This window comes from Equus przewalskii, chromosome 2 (genome assembly GCF_037783145.1).
Source record: "Equus przewalskii isolate Varuska chromosome 2, EquPr2, whole genome shotgun sequence".
In the NCBI taxonomy this organism is placed as follows: Eukaryota; Metazoa; Chordata; class Mammalia; order Perissodactyla; family Equidae; genus Equus; species Equus przewalskii.
This window is the reverse complement of record NC_091832.1, coordinates 31,480,396-31,505,349: the sequence shown is the minus strand read 5'-3', so window position 1 is coordinate 31,505,349 and position 24,954 is coordinate 31,480,396. Positions and strand designations below refer to the sequence as shown.

The 24,954-nt window shown below is 52.4% G+C and overlaps 1 protein-coding gene and 1 long non-coding RNA gene across 5 annotated transcripts; one reads left to right on the top strand and one right to left on the bottom strand.

Annotated features, from left to right (window-relative positions):
• Nucleotides 1-1,896: 1,896 nt before the first annotated feature.
• On the bottom strand, nt 1,897-22,402 carry HTR1D (5-hydroxytryptamine receptor 1D). 3 transcript variants are annotated; one of them, XM_070598320.1, is made up of 2 exons: nt 21,951-22,402; nt 1,897-7,185 (listed from the first exon to the last, which is right to left on the bottom strand). In XM_070598320.1, the coding sequence occupies exon 2, from the start codon at nt 6,479-6,481 to the stop codon at nt 5,351-5,353; it is 1,131 nt and encodes a 376-aa protein (XP_070454421.1). In that variant the 5' UTR covers nt 6,482-7,185; nt 21,951-22,402; the 3' UTR covers nt 1,897-5,350. The 3 variants fall into 3 exon arrangements, with proteins under 3 accessions (XP_070454421.1, XP_070454400.1, XP_070454409.1); XM_070598299.1 differs by lacking the exon at nt 21,951-22,402 and adding an exon at nt 21,449-21,584; XM_070598308.1 differs by lacking the exon at nt 21,951-22,402 and adding an exon at nt 8,217-12,277.
• Nucleotides 19,616-22,535, top strand: LOC103551291 (uncharacterized). Of its 2 annotated transcripts, none has more exons than XR_544974.2 (3): nt 19,616-19,832; nt 22,019-22,118; nt 22,402-22,535. It is a non-coding gene; the product is annotated as an uncharacterized lncRNA (long non-coding RNA). The 2 variants fall into 2 exon arrangements; XR_011534184.1 differs by lacking the exon at nt 19,616-19,832 and adding an exon at nt 21,700-21,773.
• Nucleotides 22,536-24,954: the final 2,419 nt, after the last annotated feature.

The following is a 24,954-nucleotide window of genomic DNA, read 5'->3' as shown; positions in this document are numbered from 1 at the left end:
GCTGCCCACCCTTGCTGCCCGCCAACCTACGGGAGGCAAGGTGGCAGGAGAGAGGCGCGTCCTCCTGCTGTCTGTTAGGATGCATCCAGCAGCAAGTAACGGAAAAATCCAGCTAACAGTGTCTACACCATGAGGATGGCTACTGCTCACTCAACAAGAAATCGGAGACAGGCGGTCCAGGGATGCCTCAGCGCCTCAACGATGCAGTCAGGGAACTGAGCTCGCTCTTCCCCTCTGCCACCCTCAGGCCGTCTGCAATGGTCACCTGCAGGATCACAGGACGGCTGCCCAAGCCCCCATCCTCACAAACAAGGAAGAACTTATTTTCCTTGCATGTCTCTCTTTTCCTGCAAGGAGGGTCTTTCCCAAAATCCCCAGCCGACTTCCTCTTACATCTTGCATGACCAACTTGTCCCTGTTTGCCTGGTACCTTTTCGATTTGGACCAAAGTTTGCAGGTCCTGGGAACCCCCTTAGTCCCTTGCAATTCTGACTGGTTGGTCTCCCTGCTTACATGCCATTGGCCGGGACAAGGTCATCTGTCCATCCTTTGACCAATCCGTAGCAAAGGGAATGGAAGTATCCCAACTGGTTTAAACCAATCAGGATTCATCTCCTGGGGGATTGGGCATGTTGCCATTTGAACTGCTCTGGACTTCTGTGAGCAAGGAAGGAGGACTGGAGGCAAGGTGGGCACCCCGCAGTGTCTGTCACACTTGCATATATCAGAAATTAGCAGAGTGGGGCTGGCCCAGTGGCGCAGCGGTTAAGTTCGCACATTCGGCTTCAGTGGCAGAGGGTTCGCCAGTTCAGATCGCAGGTGTGGACATGGCACCACTTGGCAAGCCATACTGTGGTAGGCGTCTCACATATAAAGTAGAGAAAGATGGGCACGGATGTTAGCTCAGGGCCAGTCTTCCTCAGCAAAAAGAGGAGGATTGGCAGTAGTTAGCTCAGGGCTAATCTTCCTCAAAAAAAAAAAAAAAAAGGAAATTAGCAGAGTCCTATCCTAGACCAGGCTCGGCTCTCCCCCATTGCCTGCATGTCACCACCAAGCTGTGTGTGTGTCTATGACTAAGTGTGAAAGAATGAGGAGCATGACAAGGATGGTGGGGGAGCGGGAAAGGGTGGAGGATAAAAGCCCCAAATACAGACTTCCTCTGTGGTCCTGGAAACAAGTTCATTATTAATTTGACCTTCAGGTGGCCTAATTAAGGTGCAGTTCTCCAGGCACCATAAGCAAACGGGCAGCTTTCAGGCAACTGTAACAAAGGCCAGAAAACAGCTGGTCTGTCCCTTAGGCTGGCCTATCTTTTGAGTGTCACTGTGGAGAGACTGCGGAGGAGGGGGCATCTGGGCAGAAGGACGGGGGGCTGGGCTGAGTACAGGCTAAGGGGTCAGCCCCAGCCTTGGCTCCTTGGGGACACGGGGGTCGCCCAGCCTCGTCCCTCACCTCCTGCCTCGGCTACACACAGGTCAGAAGTGCTCCGAGTCTGACCTAGGTCTGCCTGACACCAAATCTCAAGATCCGTGCCGTTCCAGCCCCAGGGCCCGTCCCCTTCTCCTAAAACTTTAAAGACACAGACATTGAGAATAAGGCATCTATAAACTTGGAAATGGTGCTCCATTCATTCATTCAGTCAGTCATTCGTTCAAACAAATATTTATTGAGCATTTTCTCCGTGCCGGGCACCGTGCTGTCCCGGGGATCAAGATCCCCACCCTCCAGAAGCTGACACTCTAGAGGTGGCAGACAGACAACAAGCAAGAACTAATACATATATATTGGCATCAGTAATAAGTGTAAAAAAAAATAAAGCCGGAGAAGGGCATAGAGCAAAGGCCGATGCTCTTCCAGATCAGGGGTCTGCAAACTACAGACTACAGCTGCCACCTATTTTGTAAATAAAATTTTATTGGAATACAGCCAAGCTCGTTTACTTACATATCGTCTAAGGCTGCTTTCACGCTACAACGGCAGAGTTGAATAATTACAACAGAGATGATATGACTGGCAAGGCTGAAAATATTTCCTATCTAGCCCTTAAAAAAAAAAAGCTTGCCATGACAACCAGATACCGTTTTGCACCCACTAGAATGGCTGTAATCGAAAAGACAGATAATAACAAGTACCAGGGAGGATGCGGACAAACTGGAAGCCTCGCGCACTGCTAAGGGAAATGTGAAAGGGTGCAGCCACTCTGGGAAACAGTTTGGGAGATCCTCAAAAGGGTAAATACAGAGTTACCCCATGACCCAGCAATTCTGCTCCTAGGTATTACCCAAGAGAAATAGAGCATTTGTCCACCCAAAAACTTGTACAAGAATGTTCATAGCAGCATTATTGACAATAGCCAAAAAGTGGAAACAACCCAAATGTCCATCAAGGGATGATGGATAAATAAAACATAGTCTAGTCATACAGTGAAATATTATCTGGCAATTTAAAAGAAATGGAATAGTGATACATGTTACAATACGAACTGTGAAAACTTTATGCTCAATGAAAGAAGCCAGCCTCAAAGGACCACGTACCGTATGAGTCCATTTGTGTGAACATCCAGAACAGACGATCTATAGCGACGGAAAGGAGATTAGGGGCTGCCTAGGACTACAGAGGCTGGGCTTGATGGCTACAGGGAGCAGGTCTTCTTTTTGGGGTGATGAGAATTGATTGTGGTGATGGTTATACAATTCTGTGAACATCCTAAAAGGCAGTGTATACTTTAAATGAGTGAATTGTATGGAGTATGAATTATATCTCAATAAAGTTGTTTTCAAAAGGTTTACCAAGGGCCGGTCCCGTGGCTGAGTGGTTAAGTTCGTGTGCTGCGCTGGGGTAGCCCAAGGTTTCGTGGGTTCGGATCCTGGGCATGGACATGGCACCGCTCATCAGGCCATGCTGAGGCGGCATGCCACATGCCACAACTAGCAGGACCCACAACTAGAATATATAACTATGTGCTGGGGGGGCTTTGGGGAGAAGAAGAAAAAAGAAGAAGATTGGCAACAGACGTTAGCTCAGGTGCCAGTCTTAAAAAAAAAAGTTTCCCAACCTTTGTTCTAGTCAGGGAGGGCCTCTGAGGAGGCGGCATTTGAGCTTCTTTTGTAATCGGCTCAAAGCTCTCACGTAGTGTTCACGGATGGCATTGTACTCAGCACTTATGGGCCAGGCTCTGTGCCAAGCATTTTACAATCACTACTTCATTTAATCCTCACAAGGCTCTATGGCTTAGATACTGACAACCTCATTTAATGGTTGAAGAAACTGGAGCACAGAGAGGTTGGGTGACTTGTCCCAGGTCACACAGCTAATAAATGGTAGAACTGGGATTCAATTCTGGGTGTTTCTGACTTCAAAGCCTGTGCCCTTAACCACTGAGCAACACTGTAATTCCCTGTCCAGTCTCTGAATTCTTGATCTTTCCCAAATCAGGACGATGGCCCAAAGGAAGATGGAGGAAACGGGGGAGAGCACAGCCTCAAAGGAAGGTAGGAAAGGGCATAGCAGGGGAGAGGGGAGCAGTGAACGTGCTGGGAGGCGTCTCCAGGCTCGGGGAGGAGCCTCACAGTGTGAGCAAGACACTCAGTGGTCCCCAAACTTTAGAGACATAGAAATCTCCTAGTGCAAGAAGTGGGAGAAAGGCTTAGATAAAACACAGTCTCCTGGACCTCACTGCCAGAGATTCTGATCCGTGGATCTGAGTCGGGGACCAGGAATCCAGCGTCAACAAGCTCCCTAGCAGACTCGAATGCAGATGGCCAGGGACCATACTGCGAGATGTCCAGCAGAAGCTTTAAGGTCAGCACAAGACTTCTCTGGGTACCCCGCCCTTCCTGATAGCCCATATTCCTGGCTCTCATTCTTCTCCCCATGCCCAGAGACTCCGCCGAGCATCACAGGCCTCCCAGGCTCTGTTCCTGCTCTTCCCTCCGACTGGCGTGACCTCCCCTACCTTCCTTTGCTGTGCCCCATCTCCTCCAAGAGGCCTCATCACACCTCCTCTTCCTTGGCCTCTCAGCCCACAAGGGCTCCTCTTTTGGGAGTCGGCTGAAGTGTGGCCTCTTTCTGAAAGCTTCCCTAACCACAGGCAAGTTTCTTTACTGCATCTATAAACTGAGGACGAAGAGCAAATGAGAAACTGTATGTAAGGAGCATTATAGGCACTCAATAAATAGTGGCTGTTGTTTTTATACAATGACATACCTATTATCCCCATTTCACAGGTGAGGAAAGTGAGGCAAAGGATTAAGAAACTTGTCCACGCTCAGCCAGCTGGAAATTGGTAGCACTTGGATTCGAACTAAGGCATCAGGTCCTCAGCTTTAATCATCCAATTACACTGACTCTCACTGTGATGAGGCTCCAGGCAGATAACAGACAGCAGTGGCTGGCACCGGGCCTGGCTTGTGGTAAGTGCTCAATAAATGCTGGAGACAACTGAACTGGAAGGTTTCTACATCCAAGGAGAGGGGGAAAAATTACCCGAAGACTGCACTTATCATGATGTCTTATGCTTTTTATTTGACAAGACTTAACATCTTAAGATCTCTGATGAGAATAGGATGTAAAAAAATAATTCAGAAAAAAATTCACAATGGTGTTCCATTCAAAGCTTGGTGGGTCCGAAGCCTGTCAAGCTACCTTGATGCGGGTGACGGTGCGGTTTAACGTCAGAACGTTAAGATGGTGCAGAGATACTGGGGAACGAGGAAGGGTACAGGATGGTCGATCTGGTTCCAACCATCCTGCTTTCCTGCCCAAGCTTCTGAATCTTTCTCCATCACTCCATAACGCTGCACCTTGAATAATGAATCTCTACCCATGAATAACTGGGAGAGAGTCAACCTAAGCAGGACTCAGTGGAAGAAATCCCTGGGTGCTATTTTCCCATCAAGGTGCCACATGGAATGGAGACCCCTCCATCCTGACTCCAAATTCTTTTTCAACTCAGGTCATTAATCTCACCTACCCTCTTTGAGCTCCATACAAAGCTTAGGTAGACCAGAAAGCCCTCCCTTTGAGCCTGGGATCTTTCTACAGAGTCAGACAGCTTTCCGCCTGAATTGCATCAACGGGGAATCCTGTGGGTCATGTTACTTCCAACACGGATGAACTATGAAAAATTATGCTAAGTGGAATTTTCAGTCTTGTCCCCTTTCCCACAGCTGCCCAGCTTTTGGTGGCTCAGAAGTCAAGAAGACAACAGGAAAAAAGAATGCTGAACAATTCTCTAGATGGAACCAAAACTCAAGATATCAGGATTAACCCAAATCTCAGGAAAAATAAAAAGACACCCCCACTCGGGTTACAAGATACAAAAGATAACAAGAATCACCACCAAATAAGACTAGCAGGCTTTCCGGAAATGGACAATTTTCTGAAATGCTTGCCGAAACTCTTCGTTAAACACAGTATAGATTATTGGATTGATGAGGGAGTTTAAATAGCCTAGCCAGGTGAAAAAGTCAAAGAGGGCTGGGTGGATCCAGCAGGAGTCCCGGCAGAGGGGGAGGACCAGAGATGCAACAAAGAAGGGCAGCCAGCAGATGATAAAGGCCCCCAGTATGATCCCCAGGGTCTTAGTGGCTTTCCTTTCTCGAGCAGCGGAAATCCTCTTGCGTTCCAGGACGCTATCAGCAAGCTTGATTTTCACGTGGTTGAAAAAGAGAGGGGAGCCCGAATGAGACTGCCCCTCATGAAAGTTGGGGTTGAGAGAGCAGAGCGAGGACCCGGCAGAACCTGCAATGAGATGGGCTGTGGTGAAGCGCTTCCCGTACAGCGATGGCGGATTCAGGATACGGTTCCGGGCCGCCACGTAGATCCGGCTATAGAGGATGATGAGCAACACGGACGGGATGTAGAAGGCCCCACAGGTGGAGTAGATGGTGTAGGAGATCTGAGAGGTGTTCACCAGGCAGTCTGACATCTCTTCGTGAGCTTTGGCCTGTCGCCAGAAGAGTGGTGGGATGGAGATGCAGATGGAGATGGCCCAGACAATGGCAATCATGGTGGCCGCATGGCCTGCTGTCCGGCGTTTACTGTACTCCAGCGCATCAGTGATGGCCCAATACCTGTCCAGAGCAATGACACAGAGGTGCAGGATGGAGGCTGTGCAGCACGTGACGTCAGAAGACAGCCAGATGTCACATAGGATTTGGCCAAAGCTCCAGGTACCGGTGGTGGTATATGCAATGCTGATGGGCATGACCAAGATGGAAACTAAGAGGTCAGTCGTGGCCAGGGAGCCAATGAGATAGTTGGCTGGGGTATGGAGCTTCCTGGTGAGAAAGATGGTGGTAAGCACAAAGGCGTTGGAAAGGACTGTGGCCAATGTGATGGTGGAAAGGCCCACAGCAAGAGAAATCTTGAGGGCCTGGAGGGTCCCTGGATCCCAAGCCTCTGGGGTTTCTGTCGCATTCAGGGATCTGTTGGAGCCTTCCTGGAGAAGGCCTTCCACTGACTGGTTTGGTGGGGACATTCTAGATGGCTCCCTCTTCCCACAGACTTCCACACACACAGCTCCTTCTTTCACTATCGTCCTGCTCACAGAACAAGGTCATCCTTCTGTTTCACTCGGTGGGGAGCCATCCATCAGAACAGACCACAGAGCAAAGGCCTCAAGACTTGACTATTTACAGAACACTTGAGGTGACTCCCAGCTGGTAGTTAAAAGTCTTTCCTAAACCAGATGAATTCCAAGATGTCTCACTGTTCTGGAACTCTGCCCAGCAAATGGTCAAGCCCCGTAGACACATACCGAATTTGTTAGACATTTATCAGGGTAACAGACCAGTGTAGGCAATGCTCTGGAATTCTTGCTTTTGGCCTTTTGGCTCCCTCCAAAGTTTGAGAGATGAATGTGTTTAATGAGAACTGTAGAATGACCGCCATCCTATTCTGACAAGATTCCGGGTTTCGGGTGACCTCTGGGGAACTTTTAAAACTAGAGACAAAAAGATGTACCAGAGGATTCAGAGAAGCAGTCCAGGCAACGGCTGCCAGTTTCCCAGGTTCATCTTGACACAGCAAGAGGTACTTCACTTTGGTTCCTATCCCACTGACTGTTTGGAGCCTGAACAGACAAAACATTCCGGTTACAAGCCTCGAAGAATGCGTGAGCTGAGAGAAGGCAAACAAACAGAGCACTGTGGGTTCACCGAGAAGGGCACGTGTTCGGAAGCCCTAGGGTTTAAAGAAGAAGAAAAGTCAAGAGTTAGGTTCTAGAATGACAGTCTGGACACTTGAAATTAACTGTAAGATTGAACGGATGTTGCCTGTGGCTGGCAGAGGTGTAGTGAAACTGGCAAGTGTCTCACAAGTGTCAGGAGGATGCAGAGGAAGGCAGAGTGCCCCACCCCACAGTTCCCAGAGCGGGCAAAGTTTCAGAGCTGTTGGGAGCATCCCAGGCTTTCACAAGTACACGAAATCAGCTCTGTAAATTGTGCATCAGAAATCATCTATGCATTCAGCAAGAATGGAAACGAAACAAAATAACTCTGTGCACAGAAAAAAAAAAAAAGGTCACCACGAAAGATAACCAAATGTTACAAAGAATTTCTCTAGGAATTGGGAATGGGGAGGTGACCTTTCTTCCATTCATATGAATTTTCCCAATTTCCTAAAGTGAGCATGCACGACTCTCGAAATAAAATAAAAAAAGAAAGAAAAAGAAAAACCTCCATTGTTTTGTTACACAAAGAAATTAACTGCAAAAATAAAAGCCCTGAGCACTTTTTTTAAGATTTTATTTTTCCTTTTTCTCCCCAAAGCTCCCCAGTACAAAGTTGTACATATTTTAAGTTGTGGGTCCTTCTAGTTGTGGCATGTGGGATGCCACCTCAGCATGGCCTGATGAGCAGTGCTATGTCCGTGCCCAGGATCCGAACCAGCGAAACCCTGGGCTGCTGAAGCCGAGCATGCAAACTTAACCACTCAGCCATGGGGCCAGCCCCTGAGGACCCATTTTCTTTTCTCCCTCCCATTCCCCAAAATTGTGGGTGCTTCATCTTTCAAAAATACCTGCCAGAAGAGGGGAAACAGCCTCACTTTAAGAACACCAACCTTAAACCACCTGCTCCAAAACTTTCCCAACGTTTGAAGGATATTTTCCCAACATCTTCCATAAAGTTCTTGCTACATTCCAGGCACTGAGTTATTTAGCCCTGGGGCTGAGTCACCCAGCCTGTGAAGTGGGAAGAATGGCCCCAACTTACAAACGAGCCAGCGATGCTCAGACAGGTGATGTCACCTGCCCAAGGTCACCCAGCGAGAAGCGAAAGAACTGGGTCCAGGGCCAGTTTTCTCTCGAAATCTCCCTTCTCCACACTGCTCCAGTCCAGGAAGAAAAGGCTCGAGGCACAAGCGCTCCCAGGAGTGAACCGGTTTGGGATGTCAAGGTGAGAGGCGGTGAGAGGCGGTGAGAGGCGGTGAGAGGCGAGAACAATGATCCACCCTGCCCCGCCCTCGCCCCAGGCTGCACCCCAAAAGCCTCTGGCTGAAGTTTTCCTCCCACTTTGGTTCACACGGAAAATGTGAAGTCGGGTTGGACTGTTTGGAATTTTCTTCCTTCCAGACAGTCTGGGTGAGCGAGGTGCCATCATTTCTCACGGAAGGCTGTGTGCTCGCTCCATAAACCCATGCGGTCACTCCTGGGTTCCAGGCATTCCGATGACCTCATTCAGTGAAAGGCGTGGGCTCGGAATGGCCTGAGAGGCTGGTGGGTGATATCTTGGGAGGAAGGACACGGTGGATTGCCTCGGTCAGAAACGCTGGGCTGGAGCTTTGCAGGAAGCTACATGATTCCGAGGCCCGTCTCCCTGTCCTTACCCATCCTGGACAAAGTTGGGGGAACTTCCCACAATCCAGCTGCCTTTGGAGATACAGACCGCAGCCCCATAAGCAACTACCTCTCTCCCATCACACTTCAAATCAAAATAATAATGAGATATCATTTTCACCCAGCAGAGGGTAAAAAATTCTAAATCTCATCATGTCACATGATCGGGTGAGGGTGTGGAGCAACAGGAATTGTCACCCACCGCTAGTAGAGTACACACTGGAGGAACCTCGTTAGCAAACAATTTGGTATTATCTCATAAAGCTAAAGATGTAATGACTACCTCACGACCCAGTAATTTCCCTTCCAGGGATACACGGCACAGAAACTCTCCTATGTATTCACCAGCAGACAGGAACAAGGACGGCCACTGCAGCAGTGACTGCAACAGCAAACAGCTGGAAACCACCCTCACGCTTGTCAGCACGAGAACGGTAGGACGTGGCCTATGGTGACAATGCAGTGCCACAGGGAAGCAAGACCGAGTAAACCAAGGCCGCGTGCATCCAAGTGGGTGGTTCTCACAAACCCAACACTTAGTGCCGAAGCCAGAAACGTGTGGGAAGAAACAAACTGTTTAGGGACATAAATACAGCGGCAAAGCCATAAGGAAAAGCAAGGAAACGTTAAATATAAAATTCAGGATAGTGGTTACCTTACCCCTGAGGGGAAAGGATGCAGGAATGGAATGGTGGAGGGGTTTTAAAGATATCAGTGATGTTCTATTCTTTAAGGAGGTGGTGGGTATAAGGATATTTATCGTTCTTCTTCAAACCGTACGTATGTTATATATATATACATATATATATATATTCTTTTGTAGGGAGTGATATATTTGTAATTTTTCCTAAACAATCAATTTCGTACATTATAAAAAAAAAAAGAACCACTCTACCAGCAATAACATTGATACATTTTGATACATTAGTACCTATTGTTATGTTTTAATCCTGAGGATGTGGGTTGTGGTCCCGGCTCTGCCACTGACCAGCGGGGTAACCATGGGCAAGCACAACTTCTCTGTGACCCCCAGTTTCTTTCTTGGTAAAACAGGAACATAAGCATAGCTGTGCTGCCCCAAAGGGGTGTTTAGTAGTTCCAATAAGATCACGTATGTGATGTGCTGTAAATTGAAGAGTCCTGAACAGATGTAAGGATGGTGACAAAGATGGAGGGCAGTGGCTAAAAGCATCCATTTTAAGTCAGGCAGGCTCAGGTCCCAACTCCCGCTGCTCCACTTTCTCGCTATGGCCATTGGGCAAGTCACTTACGCTCTCCCAGCCTGCACAGACTCAGTGATGAAGACGATAATCCATATCTCACAGGAGTTTGAGGAGAACTAGTAAGATCATGGATCCAAATGCCCGACACAGTAACTGATGACTTCTCTGCTTTCTCTATGATGTGTCCCACCAAATTCAGGTCTCCAGGCAACAAGCTCTCTTTTCACACCAGAAACGAGGTGTCACTGTCCATTTTGGTGAGTGATGTCTGCCACTGTCAGAACTACTAGCCATCCAGGAGCTTCTCCCCTGCCCACCACACTCCTGGGAGCCACCACAGCAGTAGTGTCTCCCCTGGAGTCCAGATCACATGGACTCCAGCCAGACCATGCACCCCCAGTTCCAGCATCTCCACAGAGGGGCGGAGGGGAAAAAGCAGGCAGACAAATCTGGGTACCCATCCCAACTTGTGCCATGGACCACCTCTCACCACAGCTGATTGGACCGGGGTGGACATGTGACCCCAAATGAGCCAATCAGATTCTCTCTTGGGAATTTAGAATGGAGACTGTGAGCAGCTAGGCAGATGGACGATGGAGGGGGAGCAACCTGAAAGCTAAGGATCTTGAGGCTGGAGTTGGGTCACAGTCATGACCAAAGCCAGGGTGAGTTTGGGGGGAGCAGAAAAGCCATAAGGAAACAAAGAAAACAGGTCCGCAGAGAGAGGCAGGAGAATGGAGCAGACAGAGAAAGCAGAGAGCGAGGGGAACCACCTGCCTTCCTGTCCTTAGATGTCCACAAGCGACCTCCATCCCCAGGAAACCTCATTTGTACCAACTCATACTTTTCCTAGTTGAGCCGATTCAAATGGACAGAGCAGGCCCGGAGATACAGTAAAAAACAGAGGATTTTCAGTTCCTTCCCACCAAACAATTGTTACCGTGGGACGTAAGGCCATTTCTCCTCCTGGGCTTTCCTTCCTGCTCTGTAAAGTGGGGCAAGAGCACCTTTCTCCTGAACGGCTATGTGGATTAGGTGATGGAGGGATGACAGGCCGGCACAGGGGCTGCCACCCAGCAGGTGTTCTTTTAATCATTCTTTACTAAAACTTCCCACCCAGGGCACATTCCGTTTGCAGGAAGATCAGTCACCTCCCCTTTCTGAAGGATCTTTATTCTGACTAAGTGAGTCATAAAACCTTGCCAGAAACAAAGAAGATGTATGGGTTTAATGCATCCTCAGAAGCCAGGCTCATCCTTTTAGAGGAAAAAAACCCAAGGCTCTGTGATAAAGATTTGCGGCAGGAGAATAAATCCCCCACAGAGGAATTCGTGTCTGTTCTTTCTCTAGAAGCTGTGTGGTACGCTTGAGTGAGCCCTGGATGGGAAATCATTCTCCACAGATCTGAAGAGTGCGTTACATTTTACAAAGTGCCTCCCCAGCTGTTACTTCATCTCGTCCTCTCTACTGCATGGCACCTCCCACAGCCTCGGGTTTCTCCTCTGTAAAACCAGGGTATCAAGTCTATCTCCCAGGGTTTTCATGAGGGCAAAATAAAATATGTGGGGGAGACTGAAAAGTTTTAACATGGAGGTGTGTGTATGTATCTATCTATCCATCCATCCATCTAACTCTAAGTGCAAGTTTTGAAATCTAATCAGTTTCTTTTTTTTGTGAGGACTAGCCCTGAGCTAACATCTATTGCCAGTCTTCCTCTTTTTGCTTGAGGAAGATTGTCCCTGAGCTAACATCTGTGCCAATCTTCCTCTATTTTGTATGTGGGACACCGCCACAGCATGACCTGTTAAACGATGTGTAGGTCTGCACCCGGGATCCGAACCCACGAACCCCAGGCTGCCAAAGCGGAGCACGTGAACTCAACCACCATGCCACTGGGCCAGCCCCTCTAATCAGTTTCTTGAGCAAGTCAATCTTTCACCTCAGTTTCTCTAATTATAGAATCTGGAAAATGTAGAAAATAAAAAGTAGCCAAACCTCTGACCCAGAACTTCCACTCCCAGTGATACGCCCAACAGAAACATGTACCCATGTCCGCCAAAAGATGTGTGGATAAATTGTTCATAACGGCACTACTTAACAACCCCAAACCGGAAACTACACAAACATCAAGAGTAGAATGGATAGGGGCCAGCTCCGTGGCCGAGTGGTTAAGTGCACACACTCCACTTCGGCGGCCCAGGGTTTCACCAGTTCGAATCCTGGGCGTGGACATGGCACCGCTTGTCAAGCCACGCTGAGGCGGCGTCCCACATGCCACAACTAGAAGGACCCACAACTAAAAATATACAACTATGTACTGGGGGGCTTTGGGAGAAAAAGGAAAAATAAAATCTTTAAAAAAGAAAAAAAGAGTAGAATGGATAAAGAAATTGTGGCACATTCATACAGTAGAATATTGTACAACAGTGAGAATGAACCCCAGCTCCCAGCTACACACGACCACACGGACGACTCCCCCAGACACAACTCAGAGCAGAGGAAACTCAACATTATGATGCCACGTGTCATTCAAACTTCATAAAGTTCAAGAACAGGCAAAAGTGACCCCCACTGCCGGCAGTCCTGCTGGTGTGCTGCCCTGGAGGGGAGGATGCAATGACTGGGAAGGAGAACGAGGGACTTCCGGGTGCCGGTCACGTGCTGTTTCTTGAGCTGGGTGTGCTCACTTTGTGAAAATTCATCAGGCTATATCCTTGTGTGTGGGGCACTTTTGTTTTTGTAAAAAGTTTACCCCCAAAAATAGGGTTAAGTGCCTAGGAATCTTAGGTCCCAGTTCTCCTGGTCAAAGGGAGACCTGGGGCTCGTCATTGAACCTCTTGGAGCTCAGTTTCTTCATGTGGAAAATGGGGACGATACAGTACCAATGTCATATGGCTGTTACGTTTGAGAGAGCTGAGCAGCAAGCACTGGCCATACAGGAAATGCTCCATAAATTATAGCGAGTTATAATTAACAGTCTTTCTGTGGCAAACAAGATTTAGAAGGAACTTTTTATTTTTGGCGGAAAAGCAGCCCTGAGCTAACATCTGCCAATCCTCCTCTTTTTGCTGAGGAAGACTGGCCCTGAGCTGACATCCATGCCCATCTTCCTCCTACTTTCTATGTGGGATGCCTACCACAGCATGGCTTGATGAGCACTGCCATGTCCACACCCGGGATCCGAACCGGCGATCCCCAGATCGCCTACATGGAACGTGTGCACCTAACCGCTGCACCACTGGGCCGGCCCCTGGAAGGAACTTTTTAAGTGACGTAATCCAGTCTAATCAGCCGAGATGGCTGATGCCCAGAGAGGTGGGTGCCTCGCCCAAGATCACATAACCAAGTTCAGCGTCCCCCCCAGCTCAGCTCAGCGCTCCTACCACCCCAACTGCCCCCACCCTCCTCTATCCAAAGGAGTATATTTCCTTGTCCCTCAATTCGGGGTTCAGTATGGACTAGCCATAGCCAAGAGAATGAGGCACAAGTGACAGGGAGCCAGTTCCAAATTTAGACCTCGAGAGGCTGTGCATGTTTCTGCCTGCACTCCGCCTTCTCTGTCAGAAGAACACATGTGGGCTAGCCCACTGGGCCTGAGGGGCGAGACGAAGACGCAGGGGGCAGAGCTGCCCCAGCCAAACCCAACCTAGAACAGAGATCCTCGGCGGACTGGCAGGCGCAGGTGTGAGCCCAGCGAGGATCAGCAGAAACGCCCGGCCAATTTCAGATTGAATCAGCCAGTCTCCAGATGCACAAGTTGTAGTAACAAATGTTGCTGTTTTAACCCACTGAGTCTGGGGGTGGCTTGTTACACAGCAACAGCTGACTGATACAGTCCTCTCATTCCCCGAATTACTAGATTCTGTCAATTCTATTGGCTAAACCTAACTCTGCCACAGCTCTTTTCTCCCTTCTCTACCCCTGCCGCCACCATCCTTTTCAGGCCACCATCTTCTCTGGCATAAATGGTCTCCCTGCCTCCACTCCTGCCCCTTCTCTATTCGCTCATCAATCACACCCAGAATCTTCCTTTTAAGTAAAAGTCTGAGCATGTCACTCCCCTAATATCCTTGGTGGCTCCCACTGCACCTGGGATTCAGTCCCAGCTCCACAGCTTGCTTTAAGAGACCCTTCACAAACTGGCCTTTACTCACACTGCCGGTGTCATCTCCTGACCTGGCTGGCCGTGACCCTCACATTCTAGCCACACCGATCTGCTTGTTGTTCTGCCAGCCCCCTGCTGCCAAATCTGTGCCCGTGCTGCTTCCCGCTCTGAACCTTTGTCCCTGCTGCGTCCTCTGCCTGGAAAGGATCCTCTCCTCAGCCCTCTGGCTGCCTGAGTCCAAGTGGCCCTGCAGGAGAAACTCTGGCATCTCCCAGGAAGCCTTCCCCAACCTCCCCAGCCCGGCGTGGTTAGGGCCCCCTCTCCTGGACGCCCACCACCCCAGCTCTCACCACACTGGCCTGTCTCCATTGCTGGCCCTTAGTGCAGGGACCACATCTTATTTAACCCCACGGCCCTGACACCTGGCCCAGAGCAAGAGATCAATAAATGCCTATGAAGGGCTGGGTGAAGTGGTGAGGAAGGGCCCTGAGAATGGAGCACTGGACTGGGAAGGGAGCCCTGGGCTTCAGCTTGGTGCTGCCACCAACTCTCTGTGACCTCAGATAAGTCAGTTCCTCCTCTGGGCCTCAGTTTCTCCATCTTGCAAATGAGAGGGTGGGACCAGACCAGAGATTCTCCTGCTGTGCATCAGACTCACCTGGGGGAGCCTTAAAAAAATCCAAATATTGTTAAAAAAAATACCAACGTCCAGGCCTCACCCCCTGAGGCGTAGAGCCCAGGCATGGCAATTTTTCAAAGCTCCCCAAGTGTTTGTAAGGTGCAGCCAGGATTGAAAACCGCTCGCCGGGATGATCGCTGGTTAGCTTCATCATGACAATCTGGTTATCTTAAAAAATCAAAGACAGGCAAAGCCTGTCATCAAGGCCTCCACAACAGGGAAGTGCGAGGACGCAAGCCCTTCCTGCTGGTAGCCTTGCACCGGCTCACGACCCGCCTTCAGCAGGAAGGGACCACCTTGAGCAACTAAACGCGCCATCCGAAGCCTCCTGCCTTTGTGGTGACCGAGTCACTGGATCCTTCTGTGCTTGTGGGAAAGTGGGCGAAGGGGTTGTCACCTCTCACCACCGGCCCCTAATACTGCCCCTTGGGGCAGAGACAGTATCACCATTTTACAGATGGAGAAACTGAGGTGCAGAGAGGTAACAGGCCTAGCCCCTCTCCGCACAGGTACCACGTGGCGCAGCTGGGATTGACAGCCGGCGCTGAGAAACTCCAACAGCCACTACTGGCCACCTGTGACCACCGAGCGCTTGAAACTTGGCCACTGAGATGTGCTGGGAGTGTCAAACACTGGGCTTCCAAGACTTAGCTCAAAAAAAAGAATGTAAGATATCTCACTAATAATTTTTTAAATTGGTTACGTGATGTTTTGGATATACTGGGTAAATAAAATATCTAATTGAAATTAACTTCATTTTTTTTTCCTTTTTTCACATGGCTACCTCTCAATGTTCTAAACCTAAAATTGCATTTGTGGTTGGCGCTATATTTCTACTGGATAAGCGGCTTCAGAACCAGCGGTTCTCGACAGGGGAGATGGCGCCCCCTAGGGGTCCTCTTGGGACTCTGTCCTCAGGGAACTCAAGGCCGTCCACCGGAGGGGCTGGAAACAGCGCTGGGCGCTGCGTGGGCAGGGGCTGGAATATTAGCAGCAGTAAAGTAACGGCCAACAGTATTAAGAGCGTACTATTTCCCAGGCGCTGCTTTCAGCACTTCCCCCAAATCCAATCATTTAAGTCTGACCACAACCCTCTGAAGTCTGTCCTATTATTATTATTCCCACATCCCAGGAGAGGGAACTGAGGCTCAGAGAAATGGCCTGCCTAAGGTCCCGGAGCTAGGACACTGTAGATCTAGGATTGGAACCGGGGCTTGCTCGACTCCACGCTCCACCTCGCATAACAGGTGCCGAGCGAAGGCAGGTCCACCGCCTTCTTCACTCCACACTGGCCTGCACACATTCAGAACGTCTTTACTGGGTACCTGTTCTCTGCCAGGCTCCATCACGCTCCCACACGGGCTCTCCCTGCTGCTGCACTCAGCTCGCCATCCTCAGCCGCCTTCTCAGCAGAGAACAGAGAGAAGCGGGGAGCGTGGCTGCCGCCGTGCGTCCCACACCTGAACGTGCACACGCACGACCTAGGGCTCTCACGAAAAATGCAGGTTCTGATCCTTGGGGCTGGAGCAGGACCCGAGATTCTGCATTTCCAACCAGCTCCCAGGTGATGCTGCTGCTCCACGGACCACACTGAGCTGTGCAAGTGATAATAGTAATGTCAGTCCTTGGAGTTAAGAAGGATCTCAGAGTGTCAGAGAGGGAAGGACTCTTAGGAATCATCTAGTCCAACTCCCTCATGGTCCTGACAGGGAGAGGGGCTCAGAGAGGCTAAGACACTTGCCCGAGGTCACACAGTGAGTTACAGGCAGAGACCAAATCTTCAGACTGCCATCAGTGCTCCTTCCACTGCCTCCCACTTGCAGCAGGAATTTGAGACTGAGGACAGAAGTATCCAGAGGTTCCACGCCCATTTCACACCGTATGCCTTCGGCATTTTCAAATCCTCTCCCCAGCTCCCCTCTGAGTTTCCACACTAGGGGAGTAATCCTGGGAGCAGACTGGCGGGGCAGACCACTCTGCAAGAAGCTGGAGGGCTGCACCCCCGGCCCTGGAGCTCAAGCCACTCCTCCCCTCCAGATGCTGCGCATCTGGGTCCCCAGAGGGCACTTGAGCTGACGGAGTGAAACCATCTTCAGGACAGAGGAGGGGCTGTCTTCTGCAGACTGGGTAAACAAGGTACTAACAATAGGAATTCATTTCCTAGAAATTAAACACTGAATTTGTTAGTGTTTACAACATCCAAACCTGCTATTCACCATCTGTTCTCCCCGTCGGGAGGCACAACACAGCCGTGATTACCGGCACCAGCTTTGGAGTCAGGTAGACTGAATTTACTTCCCAGCTCTGCTACTTACTAGCTCTGTGACCTTGGGCAAGTTTCCCAACCTCTCTGAGCCTGTTTCCTCAAGCATGCAATAGCTATTGACTTAAAGCCTACCATGTGCTGGCATGAGCAACACAGATGCAGACCCTGCTCTGAGGAAGACTTATAGGGGCCCTGGCCCTGGAACCTGGGACTACAGACGTGAGCAAGGATGACAGCGGAGAACGCAGGGAGCCAGGGGAAAGTGGGAGGGACAAGTACCCTGCGGCACCCTGCGATCCCCCTCTGAAGTGGCTTTGAGGCTGAGCCCTGGATGATGGATAGAATCAGCGTGTGAAAGGGCACCTAGTCCACGGGACTGAAGCTTGGAGAACCCTGCCTCCACGCATCCATGTCCTATTGCTTACCTGTCCAGAGGTGGCTCAGCCCAGCCCCTTCCTCTCATCCTCCCACTCACCTGTGCTCAGCAAAAGGTGCGCCGGCCAGCTGGGCTGAGACCTCCTCCGGCAAAAACACTGTGGTTCACTCACTCCTCTGAGCCTTTGCACAGGCTATTCCCTCTACCTGGAACGCCCTTCCTCTCATCTCCTCCACCCTTTCTGGAGGTTTCTCTGGACCCTAGGGATGGAACTGATCACTCTCTCCTCCCCGCCCCATTGGTCTTATTACCCGTCACACTGGACTCCCTCGACGGGGCTCACTTGCCGATGGCCTGTCTCCCTGTCGGACTTGAGTTCCTGAAGGGCGGGGAGACACGTACGCCATGGAGCCCAGCGCCCTCTGTGTGGGGTACCCGTCCCCGTCATCCACCCCTCCAACTCCAACTTCACCCTCGGGACCGAATTCAATGGTCTCCACCCCTTCCACCCAAGTGGGGCCAGCCTCTGCTCCAGGCCGGCCGTGCCTCCCGTTTTTGCTCCACATGGTGCCTCTCTCATCCCCCTGCAGCCCGGTGCCTGGGCTCGCTCTCCCGGCGAGATGGCACAGGGACCTGGTCTTGTTCACACGTACGTTTCGGCTTGATACTTCCAGCGGTTCAGTAACGAGTCAGTCAGAGAACGAATGAGGGGCCAGCCCCGTGGCTGAGTGGTTAAGTTCACGCACTCTACTTCAGCGGTCCAGGGTTTCGCCGGTTCGATCCTGGGTGTGGACATGGCACCGCTCATCAGGCCATGCTGAGGCAGCATCCCACATGCCACAACTAGAAGGACCCACAACTAAAAAAAAAAATATATATATGTATATATATACAACTATGTACCAGGGGGCTTTGGGGAGAAAAAAAAGAAAAGAAAAAAAAAGAATGAATGAAAGAACACTGACAGTTTTACCTTTGACGTCCCTCTCTGTACCTCTGGCCCCAAATGTCCTTTGGTCATCCCTCCTGGATGTCCCACAGGGGCCCCAAACTCAACGGAGCCACCCTCCTCCTCATCCGCACCAGCCCCTCCCGTTTCCTCTTGGGGAGGCCTTATCCTGTTCTTCTTCACCCATCCTCAACCCTTACAATCCCCCCTCCCTCCCTCTCCTCCCCAGCATTTAACCACTTACTCCTCTTTTATGAATGAGGAAGCTGAGGCTCAGAAGGGTAATGCAACGGGCTCAAGGTCACACAGCAAGTAAGCGGCCAGGTCCAGGGCCTTGCTCTGAACACCGCAGACTCCCTCCCTAGCCTGACCTCTCACTCCCCTACAGGTTCTGTCTCCTCTCCCCTGACATCTCCACCCACATTTGGGGCATTCGTGTCTTGGTTCAGACCAACAGACTGCCCTCTGCCTGGAAGAGCAATCTTTCCCTTTATATGTATCTAGCATAATCTGCTCTCTGTTCTCTGAGGCCCTTCTCAAAAGCCACTACCTCCAGGAAGCCTTCCCTGGTCAACCAGATGCAAAACCTCCTCCTTTAAACCGTCTCCTGACTCGAGGTTTGTCTATGTCTCTTAATACTGGAAGCTCCTTGAAGAACTTCCTATTCCCTCCCCACTCCAGAGCCCGGTGGGCTCCAGTCAATATAGAACAACTCGTCTAGTAAGGTTCGAACGAGCCCTGGAGAAATAACAGCCTTCCTTATCCCCTGTTTGAAGCTCTGCAATGGCTCCCCTATCAGAATGAAATCCAAACTCCCCACCATGGCCGACCAGGCCCTACGTTACCTGGCCCCGCCCCCCAGCCACCTCTCTGACCCCATCTCTTACCAGCTGCCCCCCCTAAATTTCACCTCTTCCGCAAGGCTTTGACCAGCCAACACACAGCAGCTCTCATCCTCCACCAGAACCTCCTGCTCTGTGCCCATTCGAGCACTTAACTCTCTGATATTTTCTGCTTGTTTGTTTACTGCTTGTCCCCCCACCCCAACACACGCCTTCTGTCTAGAATCCCCAGGGCCTGGAACAGTGCCTGATAATTAGCAGATGGGTCTCCAGCCTGAGGAGCCATCCGGGCTGGAGACACATTTATGAGTCACGTGCACAGAGGTGGTAACTAAAGCCAGTGGGGTGGACGGGATCACCCGGGAAGAGCGTCTACTACGAGGAGAGGAGCGCTCGGGAGAGCAGAGCAGCTCCCGGCTGCAGAAAGGAGGACTGCGAAAACAAGAGACGACGAAGGAGGGAAAACATGACGCGGTTAAGCCACAGGGGCCAGGAGAGGAGTTTCCAGAGGGAAGGAGTGGTCAGCAATGTCAACTGCTGCTGAGAGAGCAAGGTAAGAGCTGAACAGTGAATTCAGCTTCCTGAGGACACTGGTGACCCTGGCAGGCCCCTGCCCCTCAGGCGGGAGCCATCTGTGCAGTGAGGGACCTCTCAGGTCCTGGGAACTCCCAGCTCTGAGAGTCTGTATTTCTGCTCATATTCACATCACTCTCACCAAAAAGTAGTCATCCATGTGTGGCCTAGGAGGGACGGGATGACCGGTGTCCCCACCCTCATTATTTATCCATCGGGTAACTAACTCTGAGGAAGCCCCTCTGTATTTCTGGCCCATCCGAGGCACCATGGGGAGAGGAGGCCCCAGGCCATGTCAGGCCCGTCCAGCTGGCCAGCCCCCTCCCTCTTATGCCATCCACTAGGTCCTGGCTTCCCAGATGCCTCCACAGCAAACCACCCACTTCCCCCATCAGCTGGACAGGACCAAAGGCTGGAGAAGGCCCAGCTGTCCAAGTGGCCTTGCTGGCTATTGTTGGTAAAGGGTCCCTCGATGTCCTTGAGAGGAAGGCTGAGACCTGGCCTGGTGGCTGTGCCGTCCAGAGGAGAGCACAGACCCACAACGTGTGCTGGGTTAGAAAACACTGGAGGCCGATTCCAGGAAGGAGATGGAGAGGTGGCTCCTCCTAACCAGAGCGATGATGGCCACTAAAGACCAAGCTGTTGTGCAGGGCAGGTCCTGTGCTGGGCTATGGCCCCATTTGACTTGCACAGAGAGCCTGTGAGGCCAGCATTCTTATCCCCATTTCACCTGGGAGGAAACCAAGGCTCAGAGAGGTTAAATTCGCTTTCCCAAGGTCACACAGCCAGGAAATAGCCAAGTCCTCTTTGCTAACAGAGTCAGTCCACCTGAGAGCCCCTGCTCCTGATCCTTGAACTTCCCCAGAGGTAGAGAGGCAAGGGACCTCAGTCATATTCTCTTACAAGCAGGGTGACCTTGGGCAAGGTTTATTCCCCACCACTCTCCCCATCTGCAATAAAGCAGATTTCTTAGTGCCCTTCCAGTTCGGATGTTATGTGATTAGCTAGGATTTGCACAGAATCTTACAGTTTATAAAAAGGCATCCATAAGGCATCTCACTTATTCCCATGGATCCGCGGGGTGGGGGAAGTATGCCCTCCATTCGATAGAGGTGCAAACTGAGGTTCGAAGAGCGGCAGTGACCTGCCCAAGATCACAGAGCAAGTCAGGGCTCCGGGTCTGGAAGCCGAGGCTCCGCACTGAACGCTGCTTCAACTCCCTTTAGAGGGGGGCGGCCCCCCGCGGACGGCGCGCGGACCTGGCCTGCAGGGGGCACGCCCGGCTTCCCGCAGCCACCTGGGGCCACATGGGGGCGTCGCAGCCCCCTGCCCGGGGGCGCACCTCCCGCGCCTCCAGCTCTCGCCCTGGCGCGGGGCACCCGGCACGCGCGCCCGGGACCCCGCAGACGCCTCCGGGCGCCGCCTCGCCCACCCTCCATCCGGGGGCTCCGGACTGGGCTCCCCTCGGGCTGGGCCGGTGCTCCAGGCCCCCCGCCCCGCGCGCACCCCCCGTGCAGGGCGTCGAGAGGAGGAACGCCCCTGCCCTGCCCCGTGCGCCCTTGCCCTGCCGGGCGGCACTGGGCTCCGAGCGCTTACCTGCTGCGCCGCACGCAGGTGCTGCCCCTGGCGCGCCCTCCCCGCTCCGGCTCCGGCTTCCTCGCGCCGCGGCCGCCGCCTCTCCGCCGCCCGCGCCGGGCTCCGCGCACCGCCCGCCCCGGGCGCTCCCGCCCCTCCCGCGGCCCCTCCCTGCGCCCTGCGGCTCGGTCACCGCGGCCCCTTCCCGCGCGCGCCGCGCCTCCGCGGCCCCTCCCGCGGCTCCTCCCCGCCAGGCTCCCTCCCCGCTCGGCCCCCGCCCGCCCAGAGGGAGGCTCGGCCCCTTCCAGTCCCGGCCTGTGGGCAGCTCCGAGCCCCAGCCCCAGGGGTGGGTGGGCGCCCAGGAAAGGAGGTGGCAAAGGTCCCAGCCCAGGGCTCCCTCGTCCCCACCTGTTGGAGAGCGGGTGGGCTGGGTCTGGAGCAGGGGTGGTGAGAGGGGGCGGTGAGAGGGGGCCCAGCCCTAGAGACCCTTGCTTTCAGCCTAGCCTCCCCCGGCCATCCCTACCTGTGCTCATCCCTAGTTGGGTTTTTTTTCTTCATTTAACAAACGTTTGCAGATCTTCTGTGTGTCAGGCTTGTTGTAGGCCCTGGGATCTGGCAGTGAGCAAACAGATGTGGACCCAGTGGAGCTCCCGGGCATGCCGTCAGTGGAACACAGGAAATGTGTACAGAGGTAAGTGGGGTGAAGGACGACAAGGCAGGAAGGCAGAGAGAGAGAGAGGTGGAGGCTTCCCTGGGAAAGTGCCATCTGAGCAGAGACAGGGAGCGAGGAGTGGGCCCTCAGAAATGCGGGGACACGGCAGCCATTCCAAGCTTGGGACAGCCAGGCTAAGACCCTGGGGGGCAGTGACCAGTGGGTTCTGGGGCGGAGTCAATAGAAGGAGTTGAGATCAGAGAGGCAGAGGACTCTCCCTCATTCACACAGCAGATTCTAAGCGCAGGCCCCAACCCCCCAGTTCCAGCAGGTGTTGGGGGTGCTGAGATGAATCTGCCCGGTTCCAGAGAACCAGGGTTGAGAGAAGACTGGAGCACAAAGAGGAGGACGGAGGAGCGTCCACCGAAGAGCCACAGCCCCGGGCGAGTCTCGTGTCCACGTTCCCCGCAGCTGGGGTGGAGCTGGCCGTCTACACCTCAGGGGCATTTGTCTTGTTCTTCGCGTATTTCGAAGCCTTCTTATTAAGTGCATCCACCCTTAGGACTGTTCTGTCTTCCTGATGAGTTGAGCCTTTGTCATTCTGAAGTGACCCTCTGTCCCCTGGCAGCAGTTCTGTGAAGTCTCCTTAGCCGGGTGTAGGGAGAGGCCAGAAGCACCCACTGCCGCTGGTTTATTTACAGCCCACGCAGCTGGTTCACATCTGGCTCCCCAAACTCAGCAGCTCCTCCTTGGTTTCTTGTTAGTGTCCTTCTGTGTCCTCTGCACCACAGATTCCCTACCCACCTGGCGCCCCTCCTTTCTCCACGCCTCCCCCTCCCTGCTCACCATCTGATGATTGGTCTGGAGCCTTCATCTCTCTCAATCTCTCTTTTTTGGAAGGCTGTGATCAATGGTCATTAATAATGCAAAACTTCTTTCTGTCTTGGTGAGAATCCCAGGCAAATAGATGGGGAGTTATCCGCAGCCACACCTCGGCCTTCTCCCCTCTGCTCAGGCCCTGGGCTCTTGTCTGAAATAGGAAATCGGGAAATTGAGCAATGCCAAATGGAGGCATCTCCCAAACTGGGTGCTGCCGCTGATACCCCAAGTTGAACAGTCGTAGAGGAGGAAGGGGTCCGGTCCACACGGCCAAAGCATCTGCAGCTGCCGCCAGGGGCCCAGCCTGAGATCCTGCTGTTGGGGAATTCACCCGGCAGAGTGAATATAGACACACCCCGGGTGTGTGTCCTCCCTGAAAAGACCCCACAGCCCAGCAGCTGCCCTGACCAGGGTGAGGAACAGAGGGGGAGGAGAGAGTGCAGTCCTGGGGCAGCATCTCAGCACGCTTTGGTGAAGCTTACCTCGTTCAACAACAAAAGCAGCTGGAGACGCAAATGCCCTTGGAGGGCTGGTCCGAGGAAGAGGCTAGGTCTGCTGGAGCGCGCTCACCTCAGCCTCCAGCCCTCCCCCTGCCCGGCGGATGTGTGAGCGCAGTCCCCGCTCTCAGGAAGCTCACAATCCAGGAGAGAAAACCCACACGCGGTTAAGTACAGCACCGGGTGGGGGCAGGGGGACCAAGGGGCTGAGAGGAGAGCACGCCCCAGCTGGGGGCTGGGCGAGGGCAGCTCCTGCTGAACCTTGAAGGTGAGTAGGAGGCACTCCAGCACGGCGGGACTGGAAGGCGAGAGGTTCCCGGTGGAAGGAACAGTATATGCAAAACACGGAGGCTAAAGGGAGAATTTGGTTGGGGGAACCACAAGTCTGTAGATATTGCTAGAGCGGGGGAAGCGGTCAAGATGAGGCTGGAGGAGCAGGAAGGGGCCAGCTCATGAAGAGCCTTGAATGACAGGTGAAGGAGCCCGGGCTTTCTCCCGAGAGCCACGGGGGAGGCAGGGAAGGGCTTTGAGGGAGGCAGCGGCATGACTGGAGAGGGCGGTTGCTGTCCCTGGTCCCCTGGACTCTGAACCCCACGTGGGCATCATCTGCAGTTCCATCACCATCCCCATCGCAGCTGACACGACGAAAAAGCCTGGAGCAATTCCCTGGTCAGCTTCCTGCCCCGTCCACACCATCCTCTGCTTCACTGAGCAGGCTCCCCAAAACGCGGGGACCCCCTGCCCGGATGTCGCCAGGCCCTCCCCTCTCCCTTCTGAGGAGCTCCCCACTGCCTTGTCCTGTCATTCCAGGCGCTTCCCAGTCTGTTCCCATTCTCTAGGTCCTGCCTTCTCAAACCCGGCTCGCACTTTTCCTTCCATCTGGAAAGCTCTGATCCCTGTTTCCATTGGTCAGAATCCCCCTCCTTTCCAGAATCTTTCATACCTCCTTGGTGTGGCACAACTCATCCCTCAGGCCCAGCTCCCACTCTCCTTCTCTGTGGGTCCCTCCCCTTCCTCCAGAGCGGAAGTCATGGCTCCCTGCTTGGAGGTCCGATGCAGAGTGTGGGTTAAAAATGATGGTGACCAATAAAAACTAGACTATTGGTGGTGAACACGATGCAGTCTATACAGAAACTGATATATAATAATGTACACCTAAGTTACATGATGTTATAAGCCAATATGACCTCAATAAAATAATTTTTTAAAAAAAGAGATGGGGCTAGCCCGGTGGCACAGTGGTTAAGTGCGCATGTTCCACTTCGTTGGCCCGAGGTTCACTGGTTCGGATCCCGGGTGTGGACCTGGCACCGTTTGGCAAGCCATGCTGTGGTAGGCATCCCACGTATAAAGTAGAGGAAGATGGGTACGGATGTTAGCTCAGGGCCAGTCTTCCTCAGCAAAAAGAGGAGGATCGGCAGCAGTTAGCTCAGGGCTAATCTTCCTCAAAAAAATGTAGGCCCAGTGATCAGACTGGGTTTGAACCCAGATTTCACCAC